General features: G+C 38.2%; 1 protein-coding gene across 2 annotated transcripts in view; it reads left to right on the forward strand.

The window, feature by feature from the left end:
- The window catches only part of fam184ab (family with sequence similarity 184 member Ab), a 97,058-nt gene that overhangs the window by 17,578 nt on the left and 60,055 nt on the right, over positions 1 to 19,425 (forward strand). For both annotated transcript variants that reach the window (XM_057823024.1, XM_057823026.1), the window contains exons 2-9: positions 8,074 to 8,193; positions 8,282 to 8,440; positions 11,098 to 11,337; positions 11,401 to 11,484; positions 11,556 to 11,807; positions 14,817 to 14,952; positions 15,019 to 15,200; positions 17,164 to 17,349. In XM_057823024.1, the coding sequence (XP_057679007.1) occupies positions 8,074 to 8,193; positions 8,282 to 8,440; positions 11,098 to 11,337; positions 11,401 to 11,484; positions 11,556 to 11,807; positions 14,817 to 14,952; positions 15,019 to 15,200; positions 17,164 to 17,349 (1,359 nt within the window). The remainder of the gene's footprint in view (positions 1 to 8,073; positions 8,194 to 8,281; positions 8,441 to 11,097; positions 11,338 to 11,400; positions 11,485 to 11,555; positions 11,808 to 14,816; positions 14,953 to 15,018; positions 15,201 to 17,163; positions 17,350 to 19,425) is intronic.

The following is a 19,425-nucleotide window of genomic DNA, read 5'->3' on the forward strand; positions in this document are numbered from 1 at the left end:
AAAAAAAGCTTCGAATCAAATTTTTCTGCTTCGAGTATTCGTTTGATTAGAGTGATGTTGTATTGGTTTTATTTTGAAAGTGTTTGCGTTTGGTTTTATTGATTTGGGTGGATACACCGCCCTCTGGTGGGAACAGTGAATATGACATAACTCATTAAAATAGCTGAACCCAGCTGCTCCGTGTTAAGACCAACATAAGTTTTTGTTTGCGCTAATATATATTTTTTTTATGCATTCGTAATTTAGTTTATAGGTAGATTTTGCCATTTTAGGGAGGGATTATGTGTTTGAACTAGGGCTGTCAAAACTATCGCGTTAACGGTCGTTAATTAATTTTTTAAATTAATCACGTTAAAATATTTGACGCAATTAACGCAGATGGCCCGCTCAGACAGATTTTAATGACTGCAGTGAAACGCTCACTTGTCGTGTCTATGGAGTTTTGCCGCCCTCTAGTGGCTCTTGAGTGCGACTGATTTTATAGGCTTCAGCTCCCATGAGCATTGTGTAAGTAATTATTGACATCAGCAATGGCGGGCTACTAGTTTATTTTTTGATTGAAAATTTTACAAATTTTATTAAAACGAAAACATTAAGAGGGGTTTTGATATAAAATTTCTATAACTTGTACTAACATTTTTCTTTTAAGAACTACAAGTCTTTCTATCCATGGATCGCTTTAACAGAATGTTAATAATGTTAATGCCATCTTGTTGATTTATTGTTATGATAAACAAATACAGTCCTTATGTACCGTATGTTGAATGTATATATCCATCTTGTGCCTTATCTTTCCATTCCAACAATAATTTACAGAAAAACATGGCATATTTTATAGATGGTTTGAATTGCGATTAATTACGATTAATTAATTTTTAAGCTGTAATTAACTCGATTAAAAATTTTAATCATTTGACAGCCCTAGTTTGAACAATTTTTTTTAAAGAGCATTGTCAAAAAAACCTTAGCTTTTTATAGCATTTAAGCTAGCGGACTTTTGCTATACAAGTTAGCCAATTGTTCTTTTGTTGTACCTTATATCCTCATTTATTTATTTTAAGCTCTGGTATTTTAATTTATTTTAAAATGAAAGTGAAATTTTGCATAGTTTGAAGAAAGACTCGGTAATTTTATTTGTGTTCGCATCGCTTATGAAAGTGCAATCTTAAGAAGTTTTTAGCATGTTTTACATCTCCGAAAATTGATTCTGCAACATATTAAATGTTCTTAATGCGATTAGTCGAACTAACTTGTTGATGGCTTAATCAACTACTAAAATAAATGAGAGCTGCAGCCCTAGTTAAAAGCCACCACACAAGCTGTTGAAAGCATTCAACATCCAAGTCAGAATTTCTTGTCTTGTCTGTCATGACAGGTGAACTTAATAAATTGACAATACATAGATCCTAGCATACTAGGCAGGCAGTGACATCATGCCATCAGGCCGAGGGTGGATTAGAGATTTGTAGCTTTGAGCAGCACGCTGCTGGTGACTCATCTGACCTGATTTTGCATAGCAGCCGCAGCCTCAGCAGCGAAATCAGCCACTCGGGCGGAAAAAGGAAAATAAAAAAGGCCTTGAAATACACATTCAGCATGGACGTCACCATATGCTCAGTGCTATGACGGTTGACTGGTTGTATATGTAGTTAGAGTCCAACTAAGATCCAAAATATGGAGTACAGTAGCTTTTCTTTTGAAAATATACATATAAACGTCTAATCCATTTTGACTAGATTGGATTAAGCGTCTATCAGCGTCAATGCCAGTCAATGAGCGAATAACGCCTCCTCACGTAGGCGACTGTATCCAGTTGCCACGGAAACCTAGCGCGCGTGTGTGTGATCAGGAAAGTATTTAACCCCACCATCCCATCAGTCGCTCCCCCGCCTTACCTGTATGTGCTGCAGGTAATTACAGTCTTCCCACTCAGCTCTAAAAATATTCCGAGCTTCCGCAAGCAGACGACACTTCAAATATTCAGATGGACGTGAAACGACCAGAAAACTTTTGAAGTGTCTTCAGATTTTAGCTTAACTTGTTAGCGCTAGACGTCTGATCCATTTTCACTAGAAGGTTAAAAATGGATTGGACATCTATCGCAGTCAATGGCACTGCAACATGGAGCATACAACACATAAAGACACTTGACTTCTTTTTTCAGGATTTCAAGACTGGAATCTCCTCACCGAGCAGTTAGTGTTGTATCGGTCGCAAACGATTCGTTCTTTTTGAACGAATTGTTTAGGTGAACGAGACCGAACTAATCACCATGTGCGCTGATTCGTTCTATGAAGTTGGTGCTTGTTCGCTGCGTGGGAGGGCGTTGAGCAAGCGGCAGCGTCCTCTGACATCGCACACGACCAATCAGACGCCAGCCTCATCGCGGGCAGGGGTGGGAGCGGAAACAGAATCAGGGCGTCTGTCACTCAATTCCACGTTCGGCCAATAAGCAGCCAGCGTGCAGGCAGGGGGGCAAGACAGAGTTATGTCACTTCCCGTTCAGTGACTCGGTCCTCCGGTTCCTGACCTAGCTTGCTGCTAACTTGACTTTACAGTCAATGACTGTGCGGTGAACGAGTCAAAAAATGAAAGGAAATGACTTTGTCACATATTTGTTAACTTGGAGCCTATCAAATGCTGCTCAAACAGACAAAAAACACCACACAAATCTAGCGAGCATGGTTTAGTGTACTACTTTTCTCAACAGACTCGGGACTACCTATGACGTCATACTATCAAATTTACAGTAATTTAAAACACGGGTAGCTACGAGGCAAGCAAAAGCTGAGCTGCGGTCGCGTGACGGCAGTGAAGGGGGCAGAGAACTGTCACTATATGGAGGCTTCATGGCAGCGATATTTACCTCATATGTGCACAGAAAAAAAAAGAATATTTAGTATGATCACCATAATACTGATTTGCAATGAAACTGTATATACATGTCAATTTTTTCCGAGTGTTTTTTTTTTTTTTTTTTCGTGTCAGAGCGTGTCGGGTGTTGGTTGGTTTGACAAATTATGTCAATCCGTCCATCATGTGCTATTCAAGCGCCCAAAAACAACGCACACGGACACGGGAGGTGTCGCAATATGTCTACATTTTTCTTAACAGACTAATGAGAGTAGAAAGGCGACATCGTAAAGAGCAAACAATTACTTCTCGTCAGCATTTGACGATCTGAGATGCGAGGACGACAGGGGAGTTGACCGGATTATTTTATTAGTAATACCAGTGCAAAAATTCAATACGATCATCTTAATACTGATTTGCAATGAAACTGGCAAATATCAAAATGTAGTATTGTTTTTATTTCAGAGCAGCACATTTGACAACTAGCTATTTACACTTACAGTTTTGACAATAGTGACCAAAAATAATAGTGATGAGCATAAAAACAAAAATACAACAGAGCAAGAGGTAAATATGATGTGTTGGTCGTTCCATATTTAGAAATTAAACTTTCGATTTATTTTTATTTTCGTGACAGCAAGCACGCTGCGTTGGCTGGTAGCAGCAGCATTGTATATGTGATCAAGAACATGCTAAAGAAAGTCCGTGCGCCCCCGACCCCAAACCCCCACTCCCCACACAAAAGGAAAATGTTTAACTGTGTCCTAAATTGAAATGCAAGCACGAGCCATGACTTTGAACCCATAGAACTAGGACAGACGACGCGGAAGTTCTCCCTCGCTTTTGCAGCAGCGGGAGGGAGACGAGGCTGTCTGTGAAAGCAGAATGATATCGCCTGTCACTCATTTCTGAAACTACGACGAGCGGTCAATGAGGAGCCTGTGTGCAAGAGAGGGAGGGACCAAGCAATGTCACTTCCCGTTCAGTTATACTGCGAAGCGGTCTTTGGTGATTCGTTCGGCAGCGTCACTTCCCGTTCACTAACCGAACGATTCATTTGGGCGGGGAGGGAGATGAGGGGGGCGAACGATTCGTTGAACGATTTGTTTGAACGAATCTTTTTACTGAACGAACCGGAATGGATTCGTTTACTCAAGTGAACGACAGATCCCGTCACTACGAGCAGTTCGGATGTGACGATGTTATTTTGGGGCGGGACTTAAAAAGGGTCAAAGTGGCGGTATTTTTATCGGCGGCCTAAAAATGGCTTTCATGTTTTATTGATAACATTTGGGTTTGGATGTCGGAGAGGCAGAAACGCGGAAGCTGACAGTGAGATGAGTAGGAGGTTGTTCTTCAGAAGACAGCTGAAAACAGGTCTTAAAATGTTTTAGGTGGTTTTTAGTTCACAAAAAAATGTTTTTTACTGTACATATACAGGTAGTCCCCGGGTTACGACGCACTCGACTAGCTTGATTTCGACTTTATGACGCCAGTCTCGGCTGCCATTTTGTCACCAGTCATTTTGGGTATTTTTAGTCGTATAAACAGTACCTTATTGTACGTCATAGTCAGGGGTGAAAGTGGCTTGAATTTCTTGCCGGAACTCCTCGACGTGAAGGTCGCCACGGAGCCAGAAATTTTATTTTATTTATTTTTGGGGGGGGCGCAAACCTCTTAAACTACTGAAATGCAAAGAAAACTGTTTTAGCACAGTTATTTCTATAACATATACAAAAACTGATTTTCATTCAAAATTGTATTTTTTCAATGATTTGCAAAATAAAAGTTAACAAAAACAGCAATAACGCCATCCTCCAACTCCTAATTTTTATTTTCCCTCACATACCAAATGCCAAATCTCAATTTTAACTACTTAAGAACATAGGATATATATTGAAATTGAAGTTCATGTAAACATTTACTTTTTTTTTTTTTTTTTTTAAGAATAAAGATATAAGTAACATACATTCAGAAAAATAAGTACAAATGACTTATACAGAGTGAAATTGAATATATTTCGAAGATCCCACAAACATTGACTTTTTTAAATCATAAGGAAACAAATAAGTCGCCTAACATAAATGAACAAATATAAGTCCAAAGTGCACATTGAAAGCTAAAATGTTCTGAACCTCCCCATCAGAGCAAATAACACTAAATATGATAAATAAGCCTCCTCAACTCTTTCGTTGCTCTTAAAGATTTGATCCATTTTATGTTGCATTGCCCTTTTTTTCGCATCAATTCAACGAGCTTTTTGTTTTTTTTTTGCTGTTCCAGAAAACATGCACATTTGAACCAATCAGAGCTAACCATCTCTGCTGATCACATGTCAGTATGTCAGCCAATTGAACGGATAAATGAGTCCAAGCGTTTTGCTTTGCTGTGTGCATTCGCACATTGACCTGACTCATCATCGTGAGACTCTGATAACTGCAGCAGCTGGGAAAACCTCCATGCCGTCCGTGGAATAAAATCAATAATAAATTGGTGGAAACGGATTACGCTACACAAGCACTTTATTATGCTTGTTGTTAACACTTGTGTATGTAAATCTGATGTTGGTAGATTTTTTTCTTCTTGGAGCTGAAATGCATGTGTGGCAGCTTCGCATTTTAAAACAAAAATTTTTTTTACATAGCGTTTTGACAGTTGCTGTCATATTTTATTTTCGGAATCAAAGCACCGTGTACAGAAACTGCGTTCCGGCCCTGAATCTTATACCAAAACTGCGTTCTGGCCCTGAATCTTATACCGGAACTGCTTTCCTGACCGTTCTGGCCCACTTTCACCCCTGGTCATAGTATCTTATTTTGTACTCTATTAATATGACTTGTTCCAGCCTCACTAAAAATGAAGTTGTTCAGGTTGATAGACAGCAAACAAGGCAATTGTGCTTTTTGAAGCATTTACTTCCTTCACTTTTTACAATTTGTAAAGCTGTAACACATTTATGTTCAAAACAATAAAACACTTCACACAAAACAGACAAAACATCCATTTAGTCTGATCAATATGTAAATTAAGTAGATTAAATTAGCCTAATTTGCCTAACAAACGGCTGCTAGCTTAAATGCTACCAATGTTAACATATTTACAATGGCGTACCGCAAGCAAAACGTCACTTTTGCTCATTAATTTTCATGACGTTAGCAATTGCGGCTAGGTGGGTCAACCAATAGTAAATACATGGAAATAGTGTACGAACGAGATGTTTACTGAGCTAAACCTACCAATTCTGTCCGAAAATGATGTCCCTGGTGCAAAATTCACTGGTAAAGATGTGGAAGAACGTACAAATGTTCAGTTAAAGAGAATGCTTGAGTGTCAAGGGCTGAAAAAGGGCCGCGCCGACCTGATCCAGAATTAGCTTTTTAATCGACACCTTTTTCTTGTGTGCATTGCCTTATGTCACTGACAATGACATTCTCCTGTTTCAACAATCTATCCGTTACCACCATATGCCCTGTTTTTCTTATAAATTATGTCCTCTGGTTGTCTTACGTCTCTGAACCGTTGGGTTCAATTTAGATTGCTATTTTTGTGTAGCAATTGCAAATGCTACACAGTGATAGCCAAGGAACACTTTTAATTTTTTCATTAATAACAAATCTTAATTCTATAATTTATTCACACTTCCCCCTTACTAAGTTGTTTTTAACAACTGAAAAGGTAACAGTGGCAGTCAGATACAGGTCATTCATTGTCATACAGAAGCAGCACGGCAAAACACCACGCTAAAAAAATAAGTAAAAATATCAAAACGACTTACCTCATCATCCTCTGAAGGATCATGGCCCCCAACAAAATGTTGCTGCATATGAAATGTGAATGACTTCACCTTGCTGGCGTTAAACTGGTCTTTTGGACGTCTTTGCAAGTTGATCCATTCTTCACATTTTTGGGTGAGTTTTTGGTTTCGGGAAACGTATGAAGAAAACATCCTTCATATGTTGTCATGTCTAGAGTTGTTTCTACAAGTTCCATAGCAGCAGTGTTTGATCAGCATGTTCTTTTTGTTGAAAGATTGCCAGAGAAAATACGCAGAAATAACATGTTTTGCATGCGAGGTCTATAATGTCCCACTTCCGCATTACGATGGTGACGTCGCGGTCCAAAAATAGCATTCGTTCGGTACTATTCTCATCGGAAATCGCTCACACAAATTGTGACTCTAAATTTTATTACAAACACATGCACAAACTTATACTGTATTAGCTGAAACAACTTGCAGCCTTAAGTGGGCCAAAACAGAGCGCAGCTATCCTTTATCTATGTCAGACATTTAAGTCTGCACCTCCGTCAAACCAGGCGACAGTCCAGCCAGACCCAATGTTGCCACCGGAAAGCAGTGTATCATCCATCATTAAACAAAATGCAATACCTTTAGACTTTTTGATGGTTATTTTGAGTTTTGGGGGTACTTCCGATAGTATAATAATTCCGATATTTGCGGAAATTCGGGCCACGTCGTCCGGTGTAGGAACGGAACTCATTCGTAACCCGGAGACTACCTGTACAAGAAAAATGTAAAAATGTTCGCAGTAAAAATTTTAAAAAGTCCAAATTTGGTGAGTTTTTTTTTTTTAAATCGCTCAAAGGTGTTATTCTTATAAATATTTTTGTTGGTTTTACATTTTTTGACATATATTTTTTTGAAATTTTCTTACATTTCTGGGGGTGGGGGGGAATCATAACATTTTCATTTCGCGTCAAAACAGCAATAAAATATATTTTTCTTTTTGTATTTTTTTTTCATTTAAAATATTTTTGTCCTTTAATTGGATGAAATGAACGAAATATTTACAGCATCGTTACGCATTTAATTTTTTTCAAAGTCAACGATTATGTATAGAGTTGTTCAATCATGACTTTTTAACCGATCTCCCGATATCCGGTTACTCCAAAAATCTGATACCGATATCAAACTGATACCGATATATGTGGTCGTGGACTTAACCTATTTTGGCTGATTGTATTGTGAAGCCCCACTGGATGCTTTAATGATGATAAATGTAATAACTTCAAGGTTTTCCAAATAAAGATTATGGAAAAAAAAGAAGACTAACTTCAATGAAAGTTATGAAAAAAGGGTTTATATTGCACCACTGTATTTATTGCACATGCATATTGGCCCATAACCGATAATTAAAATGTCGATATAGTTTACAATGCTTTTATCGACAACTCTCATGATGTATTTTTCTTCTTGTTCAGGTGATCTACGCGTTGAACACCAAGAACGACGAGCACGAAGCGGCCATCGCTACCCTGAAGGAGGCTCACGAGGAGGAGGTGCAACAGATCCTCTCCGAGACCAGGGAGAAGATTTTACAAGTATGTTGCAACACCTTTTACTTCTCGTCCAGTTTGTGATCACCTAACAATTCCGCCTTGATGTGTTTTTATCTTTTTTTTTTTTCAGTACAAAAGCAAAATCAGCGATGAACTGGACCTGAAGAGACGCATCCAGTCTTTGGAGGAGTCCATGGAGCTTCACGAGAGGATGAAAAGGCAAGCTTTGGCTGAGTTCGACAACTACCGGCAGAGGGTGGAGGACCTGCAGTTATGCACGGAGGCGCAGGTAGTAATAACAGTATATTGATGTTTCATCTAGAGTTGCACTGATAGCATTTTTTTGGCTCCCGTTACTGCAAAAATCACCTAAGCAGTGGTGTACTTGGCAATTTGGGGGCCTAAGGCGAACATATCCAGGGGCCCTTTTAATGGGTCAGGGGTTAAAAAGATGAGAAGGGTGTGGAGGAAATATGTTCCGGTACGCTAGGGCTGTCCTAAACGACAAATTTTCTCCTGATTAGTCAGCCGACTAGTTTTATGATTAGTCGACGAATCTAATAATTTTCTTCTTTTTTACTAATTTAGCAATGACATTTTTGTTGACGCTTATCAATTCACAAAACCATTTTGGAACATTTATGTTCTTTATTAAAGTACAAATAATCATGTAAATAACAATAATTAATCACAAATAAACAATGAGGTGAAATGCGGATAGCATTTACTAGTGCAAAAGAATGGAACGTAAACAGATTCAGAACACTGACTTTCTTTCCAACATTATTCAAAACAATTCTTAAAAAAAAATTCTAGCATTATTATTATAGTATACTACTATATATAATAGTAGTACAGTGGTACCTCTACATACGAAGTTAATCCGTTCCAGGACCTTGTTTGTAAGTCGAAATGGTCGTATGTCGAGCAGGATTTTCCCATAGGAATACATTATAATTCCATTAATTCGTTCCACAGTCCAAAAACCTGCACTAAATCCTTAAAAAATACTGCTGGTGCTATTACAAATGGCAATTACACGTAGCAAAACAAATAAATTATAAATCAAAATTGGAATAATGTAATAAAAAGAATAATAATAATTCCTGTAATAGTGTAACGAATCGGGTTCTAATAAGGCGGACGTTTATTTGTGTACCTGAACGCACCGCGGGGCTCACGTGCCAGAGACGGACCGGTGAGTTGAGTTTCACTTTCACTTTGAATGTTCTCTTGAGAACAGCAGACAGCATGCGTTTTGTGTTGAATAAGTTGTGAAAGAAATGATGAAAGCTGGCGATTTCTTTGGAGACAATAAGAATTGTCAGCTTAATTTATAAAGACTGGCGAACGATGGTCGGAGGAGGACCGTGGAGATGTATTGTTGAGCCATTTCACGGATGCCCACCCCACGCTCATATTTTTCTGTCATTTGCATCTTCATTTCGAAGGTAAGCATCAACTTTTTCCTTGTTTCACCACCTGTACCAACCTTTTCTGAAACCTGTGTTGATTTGTCACACAAGAAAATCCGCCGTGCATTCGTCTGCGGTGCTGCCATTGTCGTCGTATTTCGAGCATGTCGTCGGATGTAGAAACAAATGGCGAGTCAAATTTTGCGTCGGATGTCGAAAAGTTCGTGTGTCGAAGCGATCGTATGTAGAGGTACCACTGTATAATAATTATAATAATTATTTATTGCCAATCATACTTGTCATAAAGAGTGTCATTTGAAAGCTATTCTTAGTGTAGATTCTAAAGATGTATCGATCGGGTCCGATCACGTCATTTTCAAAGTATCGGACATGCCTTTTTATTTATTTATTTATTTTTTTTTAAATTAAATCGTTTTCTACTTGTATTTAACGTTACAGACAAAATGTCTTACACTCATCCAGAGTCTTTAGTTTTGGCTTAAAGTAGGGCTATCAAATTTATCGCGTTAATGGCGGTAATTAATTTTTTTTTTTAATCACGTTAAAATATTTAACGCAATTCACGTATGCGCTGCATGACCCACTCACGCATTGTCGCGTTCAATCTATAATGGCGCCGTTTTATCTATATAGAGATATAAAAGGCAGCGTATAATGAGTAGAGAGAATTTTGGCAGCATTTGGAGCCTTTTTTTAATTGGCTAAAGCCTTGCAATTCCTCTCTCAACAATTAGAAATATCGTGGGAAGCAATGTGGGGAAGAAAGGTAGTAGTTGATCTTTTTCTTAACACCCTATTGTATTTCCCAACGCAGAGAAGATATATCAATTGGTGCCACTACGCACAGTCATGGTTGCACTTCCCATCATGGATTTGGGCAGAACAGTTAAATGGCTGCAGTATCATTTACTGACAGCTCAACAAATTCACTAGATGGCAATATTTAGTCACAATATACAAAGTCACATTTATCCTTTAAGAATTACAAGTCTTTCTATCCGTGGATCCCTCTCTCAGAAAGAATGTTAATAATGTAAATGCCATCTTGAGGATTTATTGTCATAATAAACAAATACAGTACTTGTGTACCGTATGTTGAATGTATATATTCGTCCGAGTTTTATTCATTTTTTTCTTAATGCATGGCCAAAATGTATATGATCGGGAAAAATTATCGGGAATGATTGGAATTGAATCGGGAGCAGAAAAAAAAAAGCAATCGGATCGGGAAATATCGGGATCGGCAGATACTCAACCTAAAACGATCGGGATCGGATCGGGAGCAAAAAAACATGATCGGAACAACCCTAGACTAGATTCTGTATTCTTTAGTATTTACTCAACATACTGTATGTCAGACTCTCAGTGTGAAACATTAAAACTGTTCAGACCATCCGGGCACTTAGACTTCCATTCTCCGTGTCAAACAGCTGAACAGGACAGGTTAAAAAAAGAGAACTTGAAAAAAGAACTTGAGAAGTTAACTCACACCGTTTTTTTTCCCCCCAAGCACACGCAACGGGTGGTGTCCATGTCGCGCGAGGTGGAGGAGATGCGGCGCTCATTCGAGGAGAAGCTGCGCACTTTCAGTCAAGCGCAGGCGCAGTTCGAGCAGGAGAAGAAGGTAGCGCTGGAGGAGCTAAAGGGCCAACATCGTCAGGAGGTTCAGGAGCTGCTACGAAGCCACCAGAGCCACAACGCCAACTATAGTAAAGATCAGGAGAAGCTAGGCCAGCTACACAAAGCTGAGGTGCGATGTAAAGACTGAAAATCTCAAGGAACTCAGGAACTGATTATGCTCTGTTTTTTGAAGGTGGATTCGCTAACTGAGCGAGTGGAAGAACTTAAACAGGACAAGAAAAGACTCGTGGATGAGTACGAAGCCAAACTCAGCAAGGTATTGATTTTAAAGTAATCTCCGCTCGACTCCCAAGATTCCTTGCTGGAGGTAACCGCGTCCAATTCCAGGCCCAGGCCTTCTACGAGCGCGAATTGGAGGCCATGAAACGAACGCAGCAGCTGACGGCTGACAACCTTCTTGCGTGGAAGCGAACCGAGGCCGAGCTGCGGCGCGAGTTCCAGACGCAGGAGGCGGCACTCCAGAAGACGCTTGGCAAGCTGCGGACTGAACTGGCGCGCGTCACCGAGGAGGCCCGCGAACACCGCGACAGATCGCACAAGCTGCAGGCGTCGCTCACTGCTTCTGAAAACGCCGTCAAGGTGAAAGAATTTTCTTATGAGGAAAAAAAAAATTAGATATATTAGGGGTGTCAAACGATTAAAATTTTTAATCGAGTTAATTACAGCTTAAAAATTAATCGTAATTAATCGCAATTAATCGCAATTCAAACCATCTATAAAATATGCCATATTTTTCTGTAAATTATTGTTGGAATGGAAAGATAAGACACAAGATGGATATATACATTCAACATCCGGTACATAAGTACTGTATTTGTTTATTATAACAATAAATCCACAAGATGGCATTAACATTATTAACATTCTGTTAAAGCGATCCCTGGATAGAAAGACTTGTAGTTCTTAAAAGATAAATGTTAGTACAAGTTAGAGAAATTTTATATTAAAGGAAAAGCGGCATGGAAAATGAATGAATGAACGAACTCCTCTTAATGTTTTCGTTTTAATAAAATTTGTAAAATTTTCAATCAAAAAATAAACTAGTAGCCCTCCATTGTTGATGTCAATAATTACTTACACAATGCTCATGGGTGCTGAAGCCTATAAAATCAGTCGCACCCAAGCGACAGCAGAGGGCGGCAAAACTCCGAAAAACACAACAAGTACACCTTTCACTGTGCTGTCATTTTAATCTGTTTGAGCGGGGCATTTGTGCGTTAATTGCGTCAAATATTTTAACGGGATTAATTAAAAAAATTAATTACCGCTCGTTAACGCGATAATTCTGACAGCCCTAAGATATATGTTAATAGCGTGATACTTTATAGAAGTGGCGCGAGAAGTGGGGTGCCGAGGGTGCTGCAGCACCCCCTGGTGTTTGAGAGAAAAAAGTTTTGGTAGATTCTTTTTTTGGGGGGGGGGGTTTAAAAGTAAATAAATAATAAATAAATAAATAAATAAATAAAATATTGAAAGAATAGAGTGATTAACTTTGGGAACTAAATATATTTTGAAAAATTTTTTGGGGGGGGAATAACATGGTCACCACCTGACACCTTGCTTGATACCGGGTCACGTTGAATAAGGCGCTATTGGAAAAGTTAACTGTTGATAGAGGGGGTGTTAACATGGTGCAAAAACGAATTAGCGATTTTTTAAATTTACAAAAACAGCTACATTTTCTTCATATTTAATTCGAGGTTGAAAATGAAGGATTATGATGATTGCTCTATCTACCTTTGGTGTCTTCAAATTGGTAAGACATGCTCGCATTGTAGCCATATTATTGTTTGTTGTTGCTGTTGTGCTGCCGCCGTGCAGAGTGCTGTTGGATATTCGTGTGCAATTCATTCTCGTGTTGTGAAAAGGGCGTGTCAAACTGAGGCTTATTGGACCTTTTAGTTTTCAAATGTGTTCTAGCTGTACTGATTTGCGTTATACAGTGAGGCAAATAAGTAATTTAGTCAACCACCAATTGTGCAAGTTCTCCTACTTGAAAAGATTAGAGAGGCCTGTAATTGTCAACAAGGGTAAACCTCAACCATGAGAGACAGAATGTGGAAAAAAGACAGAAAATCACATTCTTTGATTTTTAAAGAATTTATTTCCAAATTAGAGTGGAAAATAAGTATTTGGTCGCCTACAAACAAGCAAGATTTCTGGCTGTCAAAGAGGTCTAACTTCTTCTAATGAGGTCTAACGAGGCTCCACTCGTTACCTGTATTAATGGCACCTGTTTTAACTCCTTATCGGTATAAAAGACACCTGTCCACAATCTCAGTCAGTCACCCTCCAAACTCCACTATGGCCAAGACCAAAGAGCTGTCGAAGGACACCAGAGACAAAATTGTAGACCTGCACCAGGCTGGGAAGAATGAATCTGCAATAGGTAAAACACTTGGTGTAAAGAAATCAACTGTGGGAGCAATTATTAGAAAATGGAAGACATACAAGACCACTGATAATCTTCCTCGATCTGGGGCTCCGTGCAAGATCTCACCCAGTGGCGTCAAAATGATAACAAGAATGGTGAGCAAAAATCCCAGAACCACACGGGGGGACCTAGTGGATGACCTACAGAGAGCTGGGACTACAGTAACAAAGGCTACAATCAGTAACACATTGCGCCGCCAGGGACTCAAATCCTGCACTGCCAGACGTGTCCCACTGCTGAAGCCAGTACACGTCCAGGCCCGTCTGCGGTTCGCTAGAGAGCATTTGGATGAACCAGAAGAGGACTGGGAAACCAAAATAGAACTTTTTTGGTAGAAACACAGGTTCTCGTGTTTGGAGGAAAAAGATTACTGAATTGCATCCGAAGAACACCATACCCACTGTGAAGCATGGGGGTGGAAACATCATGCTTTGGGGCTGTTTTTCTGCCAAGGGATCAGGACGACTGATCTGTGTAAAGGAAAGAATGAATGGGTCCATGTATCGAGAGATTTTGAGTGAAAATCTCCTTCCATCGGCAAGGGCATTGAAGATGAGACGTGGCTGGGTCTTTCAGCATGACAATGATCCCAAACACACAGCCAGGGCAAGAAAGGAGTGGCTTCGTAAGAAGCATTTCAAGGTGCTGGAGTGGCCTAGCCAGTCTCAAGATCTCTACCCCATAGAAAATATGTGGAGGGAGTTGAAAGTCCGTGCTGCCCAACGACAGCCCCAAAACATCACTGCTCTAGAGGAGATCTGCATGGAGGAATGGGCCAAAATACCAGCAACAGTGTGTGAAAAGCTTGTGATGAGTTACAGAAAGCGATTAACAGGTCTTTGAGGCTCACAATTCTAGCTAATAGGTGTTCAAATACTTATTTGCAAAAGTATAACACATATAAATTGTTAAAAAAATCATACACTGTGATTTCTGGATTTTTTTTTTCTTTAGACTGTCTCTAACAGGGGACAAGCACTGACCATGAAAATTTTAAACCCGCCCATCATTTCTAACTAGGAGAACTTGCAAAATCGCTGGGTGTTCAAATACTAATGTTCCTCACTGTGTATCTTCATCTAAAATTTACTCGGTCATCTGGTTCACACTTCACACACTTTGGCATTTAATTTTGCTTGTCTTCGCCTCTTCAGGAACTCAGCAAGCAGCTGGACGAGGTGACGCAGAATTCGGAGATCGTGGAGATCCGTCAAAAGGAGGCCGAGTGCGAGCTGGAAGCGGCCCGGGATCGAGTTCAGCAGCAGGCCACTGAGATTCTCCTAAAAGCTAGTAAGATGTAGTAAGATATAAGTTAGCTTGACGACGTCGACGTGACACCTTGTCAACTGCTCTCAGGTCAGATCAGCAGCCTGCAGGCCACACAAATGACTCAGGAGGCGGCCGTTCGCGATTTGGATAACGAGCGCAGTCGTCTGAAGGACAAGGTGCTGCGGCTGGAGGAGGAACGGGAGGCGCTTCACGGACAAAGTCAAGCGCTGGAAGACAGACACAAGCAACAGCTGCTGTCACTACAAAAGGTTCGGAGCCGACGAGTTGAACAGTTAAAACTCAACCTTCGGGCAATTGTTTGGGTCATATTTAGCAAAAAAAAGTGGAGGCAACCGTGACAGTGCGTCAATAAGTGTATTTGCCAGTCTGGAGGAAAAATGGCTCTTTTTCGAAAAGGTCACATGAAGAGCCGCCAGCGTGTCCCCTACGCTAAATGTCAAGCGCGACGGCTTCACGTTGCCTTTGTTGTCTCTTCGGCATTGACATTTGTGCTGTGTTGTCCTCGGAGAGGCGCTGACGAAGGTTTCGATCGATGGGAGTGAGCGCACATGTGGCTTGAGTCGAAATTTGTTTGGATTTGATACCAGAAAAGCCAGCTATTGTGTGAGGGTTGATTACAGTGACCTAAAATAACCTTAAACCACATAAAGCTGCCATGATTCATTCACTGATCAACTACTGTGACTGTCAGTTAGTCATTTTGAGACATTGTTGACCTGAGAGTTGTCCTAATCCTCCTGTTGAATCCTCCATCCTTTAGAGCCTCTTAATAGTAAACAATGTTTTTTTTTTAAATATATTATCAAAATTATTATTATTATTTTTACATTTGTTTAATTAAAAAAAACATCAAATTGTAAAATATTATCTTCTATTTCCACGTCTTTTGAAATGTAATTTATTGATTTAATATTTTAAATAAAAAAGAAAAGCTAAATATTTTCCTATTTAGTTATTTTATTTTTAAGAAAAGGATAGTAATATTCTTAAATTTTTCCAATTCTTTTAATATTTTATTTACACATATATTATTTTAAATGAAAAGTAAATTAATAAATTTAAAAAAGTAATTAAAAAATAAATTTAAAAAATATTTTTAAATATATATATATATGTATATATATAAACAAAATATTTACAGTTATTTTAATTTATTATTTAATATTTAATTTTTTTTTAAAGGACAAACAACAGTATATGTACTATTTACATAATTTTTTTCCAATTCTTTTAGTGTTTTATTCATTCATATATTATTTTGAATAAAAAGGAAATAAAAGAATCAAAAATAAATTAGTTAATAAATATTTAATATAGTATATATAAATTAAAAAATAATTTAATGAACAAAAAAGGAAAAACAAATTATTTACAGTAATTTTATTTATTTTTAAGGACAAACAACAGAAAATGTACTATTTTCATTAATTTTTCCAATTCGTTTAATATTTTATTCATTCGTTTATTATTTGAAATAAAAGGGAAATTGATAAATATTTTAAAAACATTAAATACATTATAATTAAAAATGAATTGATATATATAATTAAAAAAAGATTATTTTTGTTATTTATTTTTAGTCATTTTATTTAATTGTTTATTTAAATGTACTATTTTCATTACTTTTTCCAATTCTTTTCATATTTTATTCATTTATTATTTCAAGTAAAAAAAGAAATCAAAAAACATTTTTACAAAAAAAAATTTAAATTTGAAAATTTAAAAAAAATACATAAAAAATAAATGAAAAAAATATATGTATTACATTTTTTCAAAAAAAACAAAGGGACAACAAAATACTTTCATTTTGTATATTTCAATTTTTTATTTATTTTCTTATTCCTTTTTATTTTTATATAACATTGGGGAAAAAAATATTCTCTGATTTCTGTAGTCCTTGATGAACTCGATGATAATCGTTTGAATTTATTGATTTAAAAAAAATTGCCCCCATCAGTTCTGATGCACTTATACAGCTAAAATGTATAGCCCAATGTGATTTCAATACAAGCAGATTGGTCGACTATCGAGCCAATCATTTGTATAGCCCTAAACCCACAAACTGCTTTGCTCAGCCAAAAAAAGTCTCTGACAAGGACAAAGCGTAAAAATGCCAAAACTCTGTCTGAATTCTCGCCCGCTCATTAGTAATCGCTGTCAATATGGCAGAGTGACGCAGCATATGGCTTCACTCGTGTGTGTTTTTGGCAGACGCTGCGCGAGGAGAAGGCGTCGCACGAAAAGGACATGAGCGGCCTGCGCGCTCGCTATGAGGAAGAGAGCAGCCAGACCAAGGAGAACCAGGCCAGGGTGCTGGACGAAGTGGCCAAGAAGCACCGGGCGGCGTTGGAGAACGCGCTAAGTGGGGCGGAGAAGGACAAAAATAGGATGTTAGCGGTGAGTAAGTGCACCAAAATGTCATGTTTACCATCAATAACATTTAAATCATTGGCTGCTGTTGATGGCGATAGATGTCCAATTAGTTTTTTCGAGTGATCGCAAGATTAAAGTCGTAAAGTTTTGAGGATAAAATCATACGTTGTAGTACTACGATAAAAAAAAGTCAATATTACAAGGAAAAATGTCATACAGTGGGGCAAATAAGTATTTAGTCAACCACTAGTTGTGCAAGTTCTCCCACTTGAAAATATTAGAGAGGACTGTAATTGTCAACATGGGTAAACCTCAACCATGAGAGACAGAATGTGGAAAAAAAAAGAAAATCACATTGTTTGATTTTTAAATAATTTATTTGCAAATCATGGTGGAAAATAAGTATTTGGTCAATACCAAAAGTTGAAGTACGCATAGTTTAACAACCACTGATTTAGGGATATTGTTGACATAAAAATTGTCCAAATCCTCTTTTTTGAGCCTCACAGTGGCAATTATTTTCTTGTATCTTTTTTGTCCTCAATCATTTTTTAATCAAAGAAAAAAGGGAATAAGTTTTGAAATTTTTTTTTTGTTAATTTTTTATTTGAATTTATTTAGTTACATTAAAATTCAACAACAAAACTGCAAATACATTTTATATTTGTTTGCGTTAAAAACATTAAATTGAAAATACAGTAAATTTTAATTTTTGCATTTAAAAAAAAACAACAAAAAGCAACTTGACGAGCACCCAGAGAGCCGACCTCCTCCCCCATATTTCTGACCTCTGTGACCTTTGACCCTTCCTCTTTTCAGATCACCTAACCTGCAAATTTGAGTGAACCTAATGACAGAATAGCCTGTTTATTGTGAAATTCCTTTTCTGACCTATGTAACCTTTGACCTCTGACCTCATTCCCTCAAATGTAATCATCTCTTCTGTTTCTTATTATCTGGTCTTTGCCTTATTGGCACAGCCAGATAATGTTGTTCTGCAACTTTATTGTTATTATTTTTACCTGGGTCTTTCCAAAGGAAAGGCTAAGGTTCTGTTCTGCAACTTTATTGTACTTATTATTTATTATTATTATTATTCATCGTATTCTCCGCATTTTTTCGAGCCACCGCGCAGCTCAAACCGTAGCACCGATCGGCACCGTTCGAGTATTGGCATGACCGGAATTTTCGCGCGACGATGGGAATTTTTCTAACGGCCCCGAAAATTTTTCCGTTCGCCTGTAGTCCCCAATTCCATTGACGCTTATAGGGGGTGCTGCCACTGACGTCCATGGACGTCCAAATTTCCCATTCATTTCTCATGGCATTTGCTTTGTTTAATGCCATTGATGGGCATGTTTGTCCATTCTATAGATGCCAATGTACTTGGATGCCATTGACGGCTATGAACGTCCAAATTTTTTACCATTCATTTTAAATGGCAAAAAAAAAAAAAATGTCCACAAATCAACAGGAAATAACCAGATATCAATAGGACACGCCCCCAAATGACCTGATATGATCAGGCCACGCCCCCTAAATGTTCCCAAATGACCTGATATGATCAGGCCACGCCCCTAAATGTTCCCAAATGATCTGATATGAATAGGCCACGCCCCCAAATGCTCCCAAATGACCTGATATGAATAGGCCACGCCTCCCAAATGTTCCCAAATGACCTGATATCATTATCCCAGGCCCAGTAAATGTCCCCAAATAGACAGGAAGTGCCCTGATATTGTCCCCGAATTGTCCCCAAACCAACCTAGGCTGGGGCTAAGATCTGTATCTCCACATGGCAAAGACCAGAAGTAATTTCTCCCGAAATTGCAGTTTCTAGTTACAAATATATCCTCCAGGTTTGATAATAATCTCTTTATTCATTCTTGAGTTATCTTGAAAACAAACATACGAAGAGACGTGTAGACTGCCAGAAGTAAATATTCTGATTCTCGTAGTCCTCATCTTTCATTGAAGACTACAGAAATAATAATAATAATAATCACTGTGGCGCTTTGAGATACAAGTTAAATCATTTCAGGGACATATTTGGAACTCAACTCTAGCAGTGATTCGTTAACTTAATTTGAGTACTTTTAA

Source organism: Corythoichthys intestinalis, chromosome 19 (assembly GCF_030265065.1).
Source record: "Corythoichthys intestinalis isolate RoL2023-P3 chromosome 19, ASM3026506v1, whole genome shotgun sequence".
Classification (NCBI taxonomy): Eukaryota; Metazoa; Chordata; class Actinopteri; order Syngnathiformes; family Syngnathidae; genus Corythoichthys; species Corythoichthys intestinalis.